Here is a 16,015-nt window from a genome sequence, read left to right as displayed (position 1 = left end):
AAAAATGTTCATCGTAGAAACCCTGTGTTTGTTGGTAATGGAAACTCCCAACGAACACTCCAGTTCGTCGATGGACGTGACAAAATCCCTACTGAAGGAATGGGATACAAAAGACCGACTTGCACCCGAGTTGAAAAGCACACGAGCATGCACAAAATTCACTAAGAAGGTACCTAACATAGATATAAGCATAAGCATACATAAAATAACTAACATAAATGAATACATACCAGTAACGACGTCAGACGCTGCCCTGGCCTCCACTCTCCCTGCCGTCCGTACTTGATCGGAATAGTCGATGGATTCGGTGCATGCACGGGCCTAGCAGCAAGTAAAGGGAATTTGGCCTTCATATGGACCACCTGATTACAATGATAACATATACAAACTCCTGGGGATGGGGTATGTTGTTGCAGTTGATGACACTCCCTTGCAAAATGACCCTGCTTTCCATAATTATGGCACCCAGTCGCAGATTGACAAACACCCTCATGCACATTCCCATCTTGCCACAAGTACAACCCCTCTGCCCTTTAGATCGTGAATCAGCGGGATTAAACCAATTTGTTGGCAATTGTGTCTGAACCGATGCATATCTTTTATCTCTAGTCTAAGTATCAATCTCAATATCCTGTCTCCGAGTGACAGAATGCAGCTCGGAGAGAGAACTGTACTGTTAGGTAGACACAAACTCCCTAACCTCCTTCTTGAGCATGCTCAAGTAATAAGACATCTGAACCTGCTACTAAGTAACATACTCGGGGCAGAAAAGAGCTCTTTTAGTGAACGTCATGTTGATTTCTGCCACCGACTCTGTTGTTTGCCTCAACGACATATACTCTTGGGGCAACCTCTCCCTCTCTACCAATGGCACATACTTATTATAGAACATCTCAGTAAACTGGTCCCATATCACTGTGGCTTTCTCCGCAAGAGAATAATCTCCAGTCACCAATCTCCACCAGTCCTTTCCCCTTAAACGAATAACGTACAGGGCGAACTTGACCTTTTGGTCCTCCAAGCATGAACATGTGAAATAACAACCCTCCACATCAGATAAGCACCTTATAGCAAAAATTGGATCCTTGACCCCATCAAACTCTTAGGGGGGGGGGGGGGGGGGGGGGCTTCGTGTTGTTGAAGTCCCAATCCTGAAATGAGCCTCTCCATAGAACTCCCGCAACAACAACAGTTGCGGTGACTGCAACAACAGTAACCTCGGTCACAATGGCATATCGCTCATTGAAAAGCTCAATCATCACAGTCTAAAATAGACCAAAAAACCTTCGGGATAGCCTCCCTCACAGCCATGGTCACCTGAGTGGTGATCATCTCACGGATTTCCTCATCTGTCAAACTTGGCCTCTCCGGACCACCAATTCCTAATCTTGAACATCTCGTGTACACCGTACCAAAAATGAAACAAAATGCATCAGAAATTACACAATATATAACATTCTACCACTCAGTCACCCGACTCTGAGAGTATGTGGCTTCACTGATACGCATACGAGTCGTGTGCTTTCAGTAGTACATGCCCATACTACCTTCCACACCTACCCGTATTTGTCTTAGGGGATCATCACAACCTCCAACCCACTAAATTCATCAACTAGCATAGACACACATCATATGCATATTCTCTCAAGGGTGGCTAATATTTCCTTACGTTGGCCTACTACAACCATACTCACTCATGGAACTTCTACTAACCCTGCAACCGCTTGTGCATGCTGATCATACATAACACCAGATTCAATAGACAGTCGAATACCTGATTTTACCCTAATCCCACAACCAGATAAGGAACAAGAAATAAGGCTAAATCAAACATTCTCAGGCTATAAAATCTTAGTTATGTACAACTATGATGCATATGTTGGGATTTTATTTAAAAATAAGTTTAAAAAACAAGAGATTTAGCAACAAAAGACTTAGAAATTCTGAATAACATAAAACAAGTTTATACCCACCAAAGATCATCTTGCAAGTTGTAGAAAGATTAAACACCAACCAAAGAAGAGATGAAGAAATAACAACATTTGTAGTTCTTTGGGTCCTCTTGGGGGGCTTGGAAGTTGATGAAGAATGATGAACTTTAGAGATACCAACAATGACTCAACTTAACGTAGAATGCTAGTTCTTTTGTATAAAAATCTTAAGACTATTAAGCTTGAAGTTCATAACCAATATGAACTTCAAGAGAGTATAAGATAAGCAATTGTTCTTCAAGAAATGACAAAAAATGAGAGAGAATCCACACACCTATGCATGTTACGGTTTTGATCAAGTGAGGGGGAAGGAAGAGTGCAAGCCTCATAAAGTGAAATATTTACACAAAGGGTCTTAAACCTTTAAGACAACCCATGCACCTATGGTATAATGTTCCCCATGCTTGAAGACAAGCCACGCTTTTGATTAATTCACTCAAAGGCCATGGATTCCTTTTCTTCTTATAATTTTGAAATTAAGAGAGTAAAAAGAAGACAAAAACTTTTATATTTTATAAACCAAGTTTATAAAATATAAAATGTAACTTTTTGGTAAGAGACAAAAGAATTCATTTAGTCCAAGATGTTGCACATGAATTATGTAATCTTACTTGCTAATAAAAATTATTATTTCTCAGAAATAAATAATTTCCAATTTTAATTATAAGAGTTTATTGAATAATTATTAAAATCAATTTCTAATAGATAATCAATTGTATAAAGTTGTTGTTAGTGTGACCCATTAATATCATGTGTTAATTAGCAATATCACTTTAAACTAAGGATATGTAAAATGTTTTCAAATTTTAATCAAAAGTTGTTGTTAGTGTGATCCATTAACATCATCATTTGCTATAACAAAGGATGATGACCTGCTTGTTGAATTTTAACTCACTTCTTCTTCTTTCTTCCTTCAATGGTTTAAAGGAACACCAAAAAGGGCTTAAATAAAGGAGGTAGGAGATTAGGGTTTCTCGGGAATTAATTAAGGAGGCTGATGGAGGCTGAGGGTGAGCAAACCCTAGACTCCTCATTCCTTTAAATAGGGAGCAAAACCCGGAAAATAGGTTTGACATTTACCAATTGCCACGACGTGGCCATATACTGCCATGTCATGGTGGCTTAAATGAATACACGATCTTATCTTGATTTGTCATGCCGTGGTGCCTCCAACACATCGTGACAAACCCTAAAATGCCAAAATTAAAAATGTGAAGTACCTCGGGATCCGGGTGTTACATTGTTACATATTGATTCGAAGATAATCAAAAGAAAAGAGTCGGAATGCAACATTTTAACGATTTTTTTGTAAACAAATAATAATTTAAGACTATTTCAAACTCACTAAATACTTATTTAAAAAAAAAAAAAAAAAAAAAAAAAAAAAAAAAAAAAAAAGGGTTCAATGTTGATATTTGGATAAGTTGCAACAACGGTTATTGCTCCCATACAAAGTGAACCTCCATTTTGTCTATCTTTTTGTATCACAAGTCTCAAATTGGTTTCTGTTCTGCGTATACTTGTACCACTAGTCAAAATATAGATAATTTATAGATGTAGTTTTATGCTCAAATTTGACAATTTGTGAACATTATCAACAACGTGGTAAATGGCTTTCAGTCAAAACAGTTAAATTTTTGTTACGAGTCAAGCTGGATTGATTGACTAGTCAAGGTTTTCTTTGTTTATTTTCTGGAACTTAAAAAAAAAAATATATTAATTATGATTAAAGAACTATACTAATCGAATAATGATATAACTTCTAATAAAATGATTATTTAAATAACTTTCCACCCACTTGACTTATATAACACATTTTTTCAATTTAACTTAGTTTAAATAAAAACAAGAGTTATCACTTCAAATGCACATAATTGTGGCCCCATGTCACAGAATATCACGTTTTAAATACTTCTCATGAATGCAAAACTGACTTCCTAAATTTCTTTTGCAAATATTTTTTTATAAACAATTTCAAACAAAAAGTGTAAACTGGAAAACCATTTGTGTCATTGAAATGAGTGCATTTATCTGCAGAAAGGTAACATGCATACATTCACCGGTAGTCCGAACTCTCCTCCAAGTTGCAATCCAATGGCGAAGAGAGACAGAGTGGCTCAGATTGTATCCACACAAAATCATGCTACGAAAATAAACAATCCACACACACGTCAATGAGATGGAGATTCATCTTCCGCGTTTTTCTCTTTCTCTATATATTCGTGTATGCCCATAACCTGTTTGACGAAATTCCCCAAAGAGAACAAAAGGCCATAGAGAGGAGAAGACAAAGGCGAAAAAAAATCCAAAAGTATTGTCTTCTCCTTTCCTTTTCGTGGGCCTGAACTGAAAGAGGGAAATTTAGTTTATGAATGAATTGTTGATGAGGAAGAATCTAATTTTCTCTTAAAAATCAATCTCCTTCATCACCAAGTCTCCATCTCCACCCTTTTTCTGTTCATTCAACCCACGAAAAGAATAATCAAAATAAATTTGTTCTGTTTTGTGGGTCTTCGAAATTTTATCCTTTTTTTTTTTTATGCTTAATTGTTGAGCTACACCTAATTTTTGGTACAATCTCAATTACCTTGATTTGTTTTCATTCCACTTTTCATAAAGTGGTTTGAAAAGGAAACAACTTTTCAAGATTTCTTGGATTCATTCATTTTTTTCTCAAAATTCAATCTAATCCACATTACCCTTTAATAGCTCTGTCATTTTTTATCTACTCTCTTTGGTAGCTTCTTTATTTCTCCATTGAACCATTTTTTGAAGGTTACAGGAGACAATTAACAATTGTCTCCTGTTAACAATTTTTTCTTTTTAAAAAGACGAAGCCCACACTGGGTTTTGATGGGCTTCGTCTAAAAACTAATTTAAAAAAAAAAATAAAAACCCATAAATTTTTCTCAAAATGCTAATCTACTTTGTCACTTTCATCTCCTTCATCTTTTTCTATAAATACACTCTTCCCATCAAACCACTTCCATCATGGGGTAGTGAAATGAGACTCCTCTCTTTCTATTTCTGGGAAAATTTATCAATCCTATTCCCCTCCATAAAATTCCTAAAAAACACCCAAATGACCTCAAACATGACCAAGAAAAAGAAAGTCAACAAGTCAACAACACATTCTTCAGAAAACTCCAAAACCACCACCACAACAACAACAACAACAACAAATCCATGTCTATTGGATTTGCCTGATTTGGTATTGGAAACCATTCTTGAAAAGCTTGAACCTTCTGACCTTTCAACAATGGCTTGTGTTTCAACTTCTTTAAAAGACATTTGTTTGAGTGATTTTCTATGGAAACGACACATGGAGGAGAAATGGGGAAGAATCATTGGTTCTGCTGCCCAAAGGGAATGGGAATTGCATATTGCAACTCAAAAGGAATCAAGAAACTACTTTTTTGATGGTGGAGAAGGAGGGTTTTTGGTGAAATATTTGTCTAAACTCATGCCTGTTGTGGTTTTTAAATCTAACTTTAATGGAAAAAGAAAGCAGATGGAAATATCTTGTGAGTCATCAAATGATTGTTCCATAGTGTCATTCTACAGAGCCCTTGAAACTGGCAACTTTTGGTTTCCTGCTCAAGTCTTTAATCGTGAGGTATTAAAAAAAAAACTAACTCTTTTAGCTATTTATTTGTTTATCATATCATTCTAGTGTCATTTTTTTTTCTATTATAACATTGTATTTTGCAATTTTGTTTTCGTATTTACACATTTTACTTTTTCAAATCTACCCCATATCATTGTAGTGTGAAAAATCTACCCAATTATAGAATGTGAATTTTAATGAATTTTTTCATGTTGAAATATGCTTGATTTCTTGGTTTTACAGAATGGGCATGTTGGGTTCATCATGTCATGCTATGATGCAGAGCTTTGCTATGATTCTCATACGGATACTTTCGAGGCTAGGTATAATTTAATACCTTTTATTATCTTGCATACACAGTGTAGCTGCCAGTGGGCCACTGCGTACCTGATTTACATCTTGGGGTAGAATAGTGTGGGCCAGGTATCCACCACATGGGACAAGGGCAATTACATGGGACAGTGGGCCACTGCGTACCTGATTTACCTTTTATTATTTTGTAGTAATGTTTAAATATATTTTTGGTGGCACAGATATCCACCACATGGGACAAGGGCAATTGCGTCAGAGAGCGGTGTGACATGGGAGAGGTTAAGGGCAGCTCCGGTTGATAATTCACCTCATGATCTTCTTATTTCAAATTCTTTAAATGATTTGCGCCCAAAAGATCACATTGAAATTCAATGGAGAAGGAACAAACAATTCCCTTATGGTATCTTCTTCATTCTAGAACCATGATTTATTATTCTGTTTATATAATATAAAGGTTAAATGCAAGAAATAACAACGTTTAAATTAAGATAAAAAGATTTCCAAAATTAAAAATGTTATTAATAAACAAAATCTTTAATTTGTGATCTTGCAGGTTGGTGGTATGGTGTTATCGGGCATTTAGAATCATGTGATGGTAACACTACTCATTGCCGATGTCACACAAGCAGTGAGTCAATCTTTTAACTTTCTCCTTCCATGATATGATTTTGATTTTCTAAAAGTGATAAACCCCACAGTGGGTCCCACTGCCAACATGGAAAGATAAATCATAATGTCCAATCTGTGGGTCAGTTCAAGGGTTAAATAACCCTTTTGGAGAAATACTTTTGATTTAACATGAGGAGTCAAATCACATTGTCCTAATATGGATTGGGCTTCTTGTGGGCCCATATTGTGATCTAATGCCAACCAACTGATGAAAATTTAAAATTTAACGGTGACATGACATTAATGTAACAGATACGTTGGTGCTGGAGTTTAAGCAGTATACACCGGGTTCACGATGGAGACATATGACGATCAATAGGAAAGACCATCGGGAAGAAGGAAATGAAACCGAAGGGTTCTATGGAGGAATAAAAAAACTATATAACAAGGATGATATATCTATGTGGCAGCAATTTTGGCCAGCTGGAATCTTGGAATAAATAAGCATATTTTTTTGATAGAGTTAGATGGTTAATTTTTTTTTTTTACTTTTTTGTAGGATTAGTTGGAGATTGGGACATATATGGGTTCACCCACATGTGATATAAGCACCCATTGCACTTGAAAAATGTAATGTGTTGATATATACGACTTCATCTAGACTTCCCTTTTCTCTAATCAACGTTATTGAAAAGAACAAAAAAGAATTTGCATATTTAATTGTAGAGTAACGAGTATATCTTTCGGCTAGATACAATGATTTTGACTTATTTACTTGAAAATATGTCCATTTAGGTTGTTTTTGGTGTACATAGGATAAGAATTAAGAGCTTACTGTTTGGTAAACCTAAGGGGTGTTTGGGATTTGCTTATTTAAAATAGCTTATGTTTTTTTTGTAAGGCGAAAAATAGTGACATTTATACCCTTGATTTTAGTTTATCAATATTTGAGAGAGAGAAAGATCTTTTTGTTTCCAAACGACTTACCATGAAATGAATGTTTTCCTCCTTCCTTCAATTCAAGTATTCAACAATATATTAGTACCTCTTCTATGCTCTTAATGGTGGGCATGGCGGCCTAACTTAAGCATTTGCAAACCTCCATTGCAATAACCATTTTTTTAGAAATTTTGAATAATTTCCAATATTTTGGAGAATAAAGCAGAAAAGTTAATAAACAAAGAGCTCGGTCAATCCGTTTATTAATTTCCAAGCTCAAAAACCCCAAGAATAAATAGTAGTTTATTGAGTGATTTTTTAAAAATTCTACAATTATTTCTCTAGATGGTTGCTAAGGTTGTGTTTGGCGTGCCACAACTAGCTGATAAGCTTATTTTTCAAGTTTTTTTTATGTTGTCGTGTTTGGCAAGCCAAAAGGTAACATATAGGTTAGCTTTTTGAAAAGCTATGGAGGCTATGTTTGACGTACTAGTTGAAATGCTAGTTGTTAGCTGAAAAGCTAGCTGATAGCTGAAAAACTAGTTGTTAAATAAAAAGCTAGTTGATATTTGAAAAACTAGCTAATAAAAAATGATGTTTGGTAAAACTAGCTGAAAAAGCTAGCTTATAAGCTAACTTATAAGTTACTTTGAAAAACTTTAAAAAAAAATCCTAAAAAGCTAGTCTAACTACCTTTTTAAAAAGATAGCTTATAAGCTACTTTTTAGTTTGTCAAACATAACAACTTAAATAAGCTCAAAAAATAAGCTAGCTTTTTAGCTAGCTGTGACACGCCAAACACAGCCTTAGACTAGCTTTTTATGAGTTTTTATAAAATTTTCCAAATATACCCCTTAATTAATTATAGAAACAAATACTATTAAATGTTCTTTTAGGTAATTTTATATATTTCAGGTAGCTTTTCAGCTAGTTTTACCAAACATCATTTTTTATCAGTTAGCTTTTCAGCTATCAACTAGCTTTTTATTTGACTGCTATCTTTTCAGCTATCAGCTAGCTTTTCATCTAGTACACCAAACATAGCCTAAGAAGTTAACGACATTACATTAGATATAGAAAACATACATATGTATCCCAAATTCAAACCACATCATCTTCAGTCTTCACTAACTTCTGAAAGTTATACCGATTTACTTACAAAAAATATATCACCTTATAACACAGACTAATGAAAAAGGATTAAAGTGTTTACCTGTGTGATTTGTGTTTGGAAGGGGACGAATCTGCTGATCACATGTTGATTACATGCTTGCATGCATCACAGGTTTGGATGAAACTGTTTCAGTTGATTACTCTAAGCCATTAGATATGGTGTACATTGGAGCATATGGAGGGCGAGAAACGAATTAATTCTCAATAGGAAAAGATCTTCACCTATGTATTCTTATTTAATAATGTTATATCTTTGGTGTTCGTATGTCTTAAACATAGTGTGGGGAGAGAGAGAGAGAGAGAGAGAGAGAGAGAGAGATGGCATAGTTGGTGTATCTCTTATTTCCGCTGTTTATAAAGACTTAGTGCTGTTTTGCCTTCCTATTGCCTTTCTACTTTGCAAAGTCTATAAAATTCTTGCCGGTTCAAAAAAAAAACTAGTAGGCACAAGGATGATATCTACCAAAATCATTGTATGAAGAGTTTGTTGGATATAGGTCTGCAAGGAATTTTGTAGGAAAAAAATCAAGAACATGGGTTCAAAATATGGGACAATTTTCTGAGTTTTTAGTTCTCTATTGGAATCTCAAGTTACATTAGTGAAAATAGTTAGCAACAAATAAACCCACGTACTCTTCCTAGAATGATGCTGAAACATCCCAAAATACGACCCAAAAATTTTTGTTTAACAATTACTAAAAGTACTAAAATAATATCACAAAGTAAAACTCATACGTCAATATTTCAAAACAGTAACTAATAGTTATGTAGAACTGTATCAAAACTGTATCAATCACATTTATGAAAAACTAGAAACATCTCCCAGGACAACTGAAACTGTGGTGTATGCGATGCCATCAACCCGAGCTCTTCCTTTTGCTTGCGGAAGTACCTGAAACCAAAACTAAAACTGTAAGCACGAAGCTTAGTGAGCTCCCCCAAACTACCACATACCATACAATACATATAAACACATACTGGGCCTTGCCTACTGCATCGGACCGAAGTCCGAAAACTGCATCAGACCGAAATCCGGAACTAGCCAGGGCCTTGCCCTCTGCATCGGACCGAAGTCCGGAACTATTGAGGCCTTGCCTCCTGCATCAGACCGAAATCCAGAACTAACTGCATCGGACCGAAGTCCGGAACTGACTGCATCGGACAGAAGTCCGGAACTACTGATCATAGCATAGCATAAACATAACAACTAGCATGAACACATAAACAACATACTGCATCGGGCTGTAACCCGGAACACATAACACATAAATCCTATCTGAGCCACGAAGGCATCAAACATAATAAAATCTGCATCGAACCGAAGTCCGGAAACTACTACTAGCTATACGGGCCGGCATTGTGGCCTTAGACCCGTTCCTACTGGAAGGGAACTCACCTCGTGATCTGGCTGCTGAGTGTATGGCTCTGGAAGCTATCTGTTGCTACTCCGGTATCTCCCCGGCTATAATTCCACAAATACACTCAATCAAAATACTAATAACTGCATTGGGTAAAATGAGTCTTTTACCCCTGGCTAAAGTCAACTCTTCTGGTCAAGGTCAACTCTTATGGTCAAAGTCAACTCTTCTGGTCAAAGTCAACTTACAGTTGACCTGACTCGCAGAGTCCCTACTCTCATTTCTCAACCCTGCTCGCTGCTACTCGTCGAGTATGGCATAAACTCGACGAGTTCCCATTTGATTCTAAAACTCAGGCTAACTGCATCCGACTCGCCGAGTTGTATGAACAACTCGACGAGTTGTTCTTGAATCTATGAAGATTGTCTTAGACTCGTCGAGTTGTATGAACAACTCGTCGAGTCCCTCCATTACTGAGTCTAACCTCCGACTCACTGAGTCCATTCTACTACTCACTGGTCCCCACTCGGAATCACTCAAAGGGGAAGGATCGGGGACTCGTGATTCGACTCGTCGAGTCCGAAGAACGACTCGCCGAGTCACATGCATGCAATTACTAACAACTCGATTCTGCTCAAAACCACTGCATACAATATATAGATCTGAGTTCCTAAGGCTGGTTTACCACGTAAAGTTCCCAACTTTACGTGTACATATGCATACAAAAGGATATAAAGGCTAAAAAGGCACCTGGAATAGTAGATCTAGGGCTATCATGCAAAATGGCTCCATAAAGTTGATAGATCTACGTTTTTGGAACTGAAACATGGCTAGATCCGAAAGCTAATCAATCTAATATGATTTCTCTACTATGAACAAGCTAAGGAATGGATAAAATGGGCTAAATATGCTTATAAAGGAGAATCAATCATAAAAACAGGAGAAATCCGATTATTACCTCAATAAACTCTAAAATGGGTGCAAGAACTTGGATCTTCTTCTTCTCCTTTGGATCTAACCTCCTTCTTCTCTTCAAAACTTCAAGATTTACACAAGAAATGCTCAAATACTCAATGGAATGGTTAGGGTTTGCTAAATAATGCTTTGAGGGTGAAGGAGACGAGTTTGGGGGCTCATAAGATGGTTTAAATAGGGTGCAAACCCGGAGATTTAGGGTTTCTACCTGGCAGGCCGACTCGCCGAGTCCCAAATATGGACTCGCCGAGTCGCCGATCTATACGCTGCTCAAGATCACGACTCTACTCGACGAGTCGGGCCATAGACTCGTCGAGTCCCTCTGCAAACTTCTAAAATAAATAATATAAAAGCAACATACCAGAGATGGGTCGTTACAGATGCCACTAACCCCTTATTCTACACCAAACTAGGTCAAATCAATGTTTTGAAAACCGGACCCAGTCGGTTCAACCAGTTTAAATGGGTACCGGTCTCAGATTCGGTTCTTAGTGGACAACAAACTGGTTGTCATATGAACCGGTAAAAACTGGTTCGACTGAATCGGGATTTTTTTCATTTTTTGTATATAATTAAAATTAATAATAATGTAATTATGACATTATCCAGTTTTTCTGGTTTTGAGACCGGTTTGACTGATTAGACTAGTTTAACCATCAAACTAACGAACCGGTAAGACGGCCAGTTCGGTCTCCGGTCTGGTTTTCAAAACTTGGGTCAAACTATGGACAATTCTTTTGCTCCAACTTTAGATTAAAAAGTAAACCATATTAACCCAACAAAATTCACCAAGGAAACCACTTTGAAATTCGAGACTTATAATGATAAAACCAGGAAATGCTCTAAGTAAAATGACTATAAAAGTAAATGGGGAATATATAACTTAATAACTTATATATAGAATAATAATGAAAGATAGAAACGTAAATACGAACATGATGATAAACAAAGTTATCTTATATAATGAAAGACCATAAATGTAAAGATTCTCTAGCAAGAATGCTGATACGGTGTATGGAGAATCACACCCCGATTCCCCTTTTATAGACATGATTTGTAACATCCCAAAAATACAAGGTAAAATTTTCATTTTTCCATCAACCAAAACCATTCAATTCAATTATTCAAAAGATAATCATAGTGTAAAGGATTCTCAAAACGTCAGAGTAAAGTCACAAAATAGATAAGGCGGAAAACTTCAGGGGATGCAGTGCGATCAAGCCGAACCCTTCCCTTTGGATCTAGAAATACCTGAACCATTTAAATATAAAACAATAAGCACAAAGCTTAGTGAGTTCCCCAAAATATCACATACCATACATAATATAATTGGTCTATTGCTACCCCAAGTGAACGTTATAGGCCAAAACATAGTCTTACAATCACTTCCTGCTATGGGCCAAATCATGGTCTTTACATACAAGTTCTAGGGGCCAAATCATGGTCTTTCATACATTTGTCAGGGGGTAGATCTTGGTCTTTCATATAATTATAAAGGGCCAGATTATGGTCCTCCATGAAAGAGTCACAAAGACAACTAGCATCCTACATAGTGTAACACCGTAAATTTCCAAAACAATTTTTCGCATTTATAAAAACATAATTCATTTGTAAATCATAAAAACATCATTGTTTGAAACTCAATTTATAACATATAACAATCCCAAGATCTCATATCATAAAAATCTCGTGGGTGTACTGATCAAGCTGGCGCCTTCCTGCGATCCTCACTAGTACCTGAAACACATAACACAAAACACTGTAAGCACAAAGCTTAGTAAGTTCCCCAAAATACCACATATAACACATATTAGCCACTCGAGGCTATAACTTTGTGGGTCCGTGCACCCAAACTCTGTGAACCCTCAGGTTCTAACTCTGCAAGCATGCACAGCATAAATCACATAGAAGAATGCAGTGCAACAAACAATATATATAAAACATTGTATCACATAACTCTATTTACCTACTCAAGGTAAAGTATAGTGAGAAGACGCACCTTGCGTATCTCGGTCACTCGTAAATCCCTAAAATCACTAGTGTTCGATCTCCCGAGCTATAGTCCTCCTATACACAAATATATCTCTAATTAACACTTTCCCAACTAGGATTGACTAACTCTATCAAGTCAACACTGGTCAACTCTGGTCAATGGTCAACAGTCAACCCAACTCGCCGAGTCTGGCGTGGACTCGCGGAGTCCTTACGAGGACCAGATTCCTCTGAACCCCTTCCGACTCACCAAGTCACTCACCCAACTCGGTTACCCAACCCCTAGTTCGAAAACACGGAATAACTCGCTCCAACTCCTCGAGTCTGCCAATGGACTCGGTGAGTGCATTCCATGCATAACCCCAAACGACCTTCTAAGGTCAAATCTGTTCCATTAGCTCATAGATCCAGTCTTTCCAAGCTTATTTATCACGTAAAGTTTATGTCTTGGTGTCCATATCACACATATTGACTCATAAATAGTGTTCTAACCTCACACACAATGATCCCAAACCAAAACCTCCATAGACTCATATAAAGCTTGGACAAAGAGGCACTCTGTACCTCCATGGGTCTAAATCCAGAACCTAACTCGCTTAAGGGACCATGGGAGCACTAGATCTAGTCACAAAAGGGTTCAATAAGCCCTAAATCAAAATGAACATCACCTCAACAGAAAATGGTTCGAAAATAGTACCTCAACGTGATGTTCTGGACCTGAGATCTTTAGGAAGTTAACCCTCTTGCTTCCTCTTGGCTAAAGCTTCCTTTCCCTTGCTAGACAACACCTCCAAGGTTGATAATGGCTCCTTCTCTCACTCCAAACGCTCAAGCTCACTAGGGTTTCGCTCTCGGGGATGGTGAGCACAAATGACGGCCATAAGGCCCTTTAAATAGGCCCCAAACCCGAGAAATTAGGGTTTCATTAAACAGCATGGACTCGCCGAGTCCGGTCATGAAATAGAATGAACATCCGCGTCCATACTCGGCGAGTCTTGGCGCCAACTCGCCGAGTTCCTTCACAAACCCCAAAAAAATAAATGAATAATAAGATACCTGGGATTCCGGATGTTACAATTCTCCCCCACTAGAATCAGACTTCGCCCTCGAAGTCTCAATCTGAAAACAACTCCGGATATTGCACACGCATCTCACGCTCCGGTTCCCAAGTAAGCTCCGACCCTTTCCGATGCTGCCACTGGACCTGTACCAGGGACACCTCCTTGTTCCTCAGAACCTTGATCTTCCGATCCAAAATCGCAACTGGTCTCTCTGTGTAGTTTAGGCTCGCATCCACCTGAATGTCCTCTAGCGGTACTACCGCCGACTCGTCGGCTATACACTTCCTCAACTGAGACACATGGAAGGTATTATGAATCCGCTCCAACTCCGCAGGTAGCTCCAAGCGATACGCTACCCTGCCCACCCTCGCGATTACTCTGAACAGCCCGATATATCGGGGCCCTAACTTGCCCCTCTTCCTGAATCGAATCACTCCTTTCCAAGGAGATACCTTCAGGAGAACATAGTCACCGACCTGGAACTCAAGCTCGGATCGTCGTCTATCCACATAACTCTTATGGCAGCTCTGAGCAGTCAACAATCTCTGCCTGACCCGCTGTATCTGCTCTATCTTCTGAAGCACAATCTCTGTACTTCCCATCACACGCTGCCCTACTTCTCCCCAGCAAATGGGGGTCTGACACCTCCTCCCATACAACAGTTCAAAGGGCGGCATACCAATGCTCGAATGATGGTTGTTGTTGTAGGAAAACTCTGCTAAGGGCAAATACGTGTCCCAGCATCCGCCGAAATCTAGCACACATGCTTGAAGCATGTCCTCGAGCGTTTGAATTGTCCGCTCACTCTGTCTGTCAGTCTGCGGGTGGTATGCGGTACTAAACTGCAACCTCGTACCCAACTCCTCATGGAATTTGTTCCAAAATCTGGAATTGAAATGCATGTCTCGATCTGAGATAATCGAGATTGGCACCCCACGTCGCGATACCACCTCTCTCACGTACAATTATGCCAGCCTCTCGGCAGAAGAGCTCTCACTGATGGCAAGGAAGTGAGCGCTCTTCGTCAACCTGTCCACAATCACCCAAATTGCATCGACACCCCTAGCAGTCCTCGGCAATTTGGTGATAAAATCCATGGTGATCAGTTACCACTTCCACTCGGGAACCACCAATGGCTGCAACTTGCCATGCGGATGCTGGTGCTCAGCCTTAACCTTGCGACAGGTTAAGCACCTCTCAACGAACCATGCTACATCTTTCTTCATACAGGGCCACCAATACTCCTTTTTAAGATCTAGAAACATCTTAGTGGCTCAGGGATGGATCAAGAATCTCGATTTATGTGCCTTCTCCATCAAGATGGTACGCGTTCCTCCAACAAACGGTACCCAAATATGACCCTGGAAGGTTATAAGCCCTTTGCTATCGGTCACGAACTCCGTCACCTACCCGGTAACTCGCTCTCTCTTGCGGTTCTCCGATCTCACTGCCTCAGCCTAAGCCCCTCTGATGGTGTCCAATACCGGAGTCATCATTGTCAAGAGCCCCTCTGATGGTGTCCAATACCGGAGTCATCACTATCAATCTCATACAAATATCCCAAATCGGGGCGCTCTCTGCTCTATGACTCAGGGCGTCGGCCACCACATTAGCCTTGCCCGGGTGGTACAGGATCTCGCAATCATAATCCTTTACCACGTCCAACCATCTCCTCTAATGCATGTTCAGATTCTGTTGATCCATCAAATACTTCAAACTCTTGTGATCCGTGTATATCGTACACCGAACCCCATACAGGTAACCAAATATTGAGGGCGAACACCACAGCCCCCAACTCTAGGTCATGGGTGGGATATCTTGCCTCATGGGGCTTCAGCTGCCTCGATGCGTATGCGATCACATGCCCCCACTGCATCAATACCGCACCCAACCCAGATATCGATGCGTCACAATACACCACAAAGTCCTCAAACCCCTCTGGAAGAGTCAACACCGGGGCTTCGCATAATCTCTGGCGAAGAGTCTTAAATGAGGCCT

General features: G+C 38.7%; 1 protein-coding gene across 1 annotated transcript; it reads left to right on the top strand.

Moving 5' to 3' along the window:
- Nucleotides 1-3,970: 3,970 nt before the first annotated feature.
- On the top strand, nt 3,971-7,197 carry LOC144998523 (F-box protein At2g26850-like). The gene is made up of 5 exons (XM_078958267.1): nt 3,971-5,607; nt 5,842-5,921; nt 6,132-6,310; nt 6,464-6,538; nt 6,832-7,197. Exons 1-5 carry the CDS (start codon nt 4,906-4,908, stop codon nt 7,017-7,019), a joined length of 1,224 nt encoding a protein of 407 aa, XP_078814393.1. The 5' UTR covers nt 3,971-4,905; the 3' UTR covers nt 7,020-7,197.
- Nucleotides 7,198-16,015: the final 8,818 nt, after the last annotated feature.

The sequence above is a fragment of the Lactuca saligna genome, chromosome 5, assembly GCF_052625555.1.
Source record: "Lactuca saligna cultivar CGN05327 chromosome 5, ASM5262555v1, whole genome shotgun sequence".
Lineage (NCBI taxonomy): Eukaryota > Viridiplantae > Streptophyta > Magnoliopsida > Asterales > Asteraceae > Lactuca > Lactuca saligna.
The sequence above is the reverse complement of the archived record's forward strand: the minus strand, read 5'-3'. Positions and strand labels throughout refer to the sequence as shown.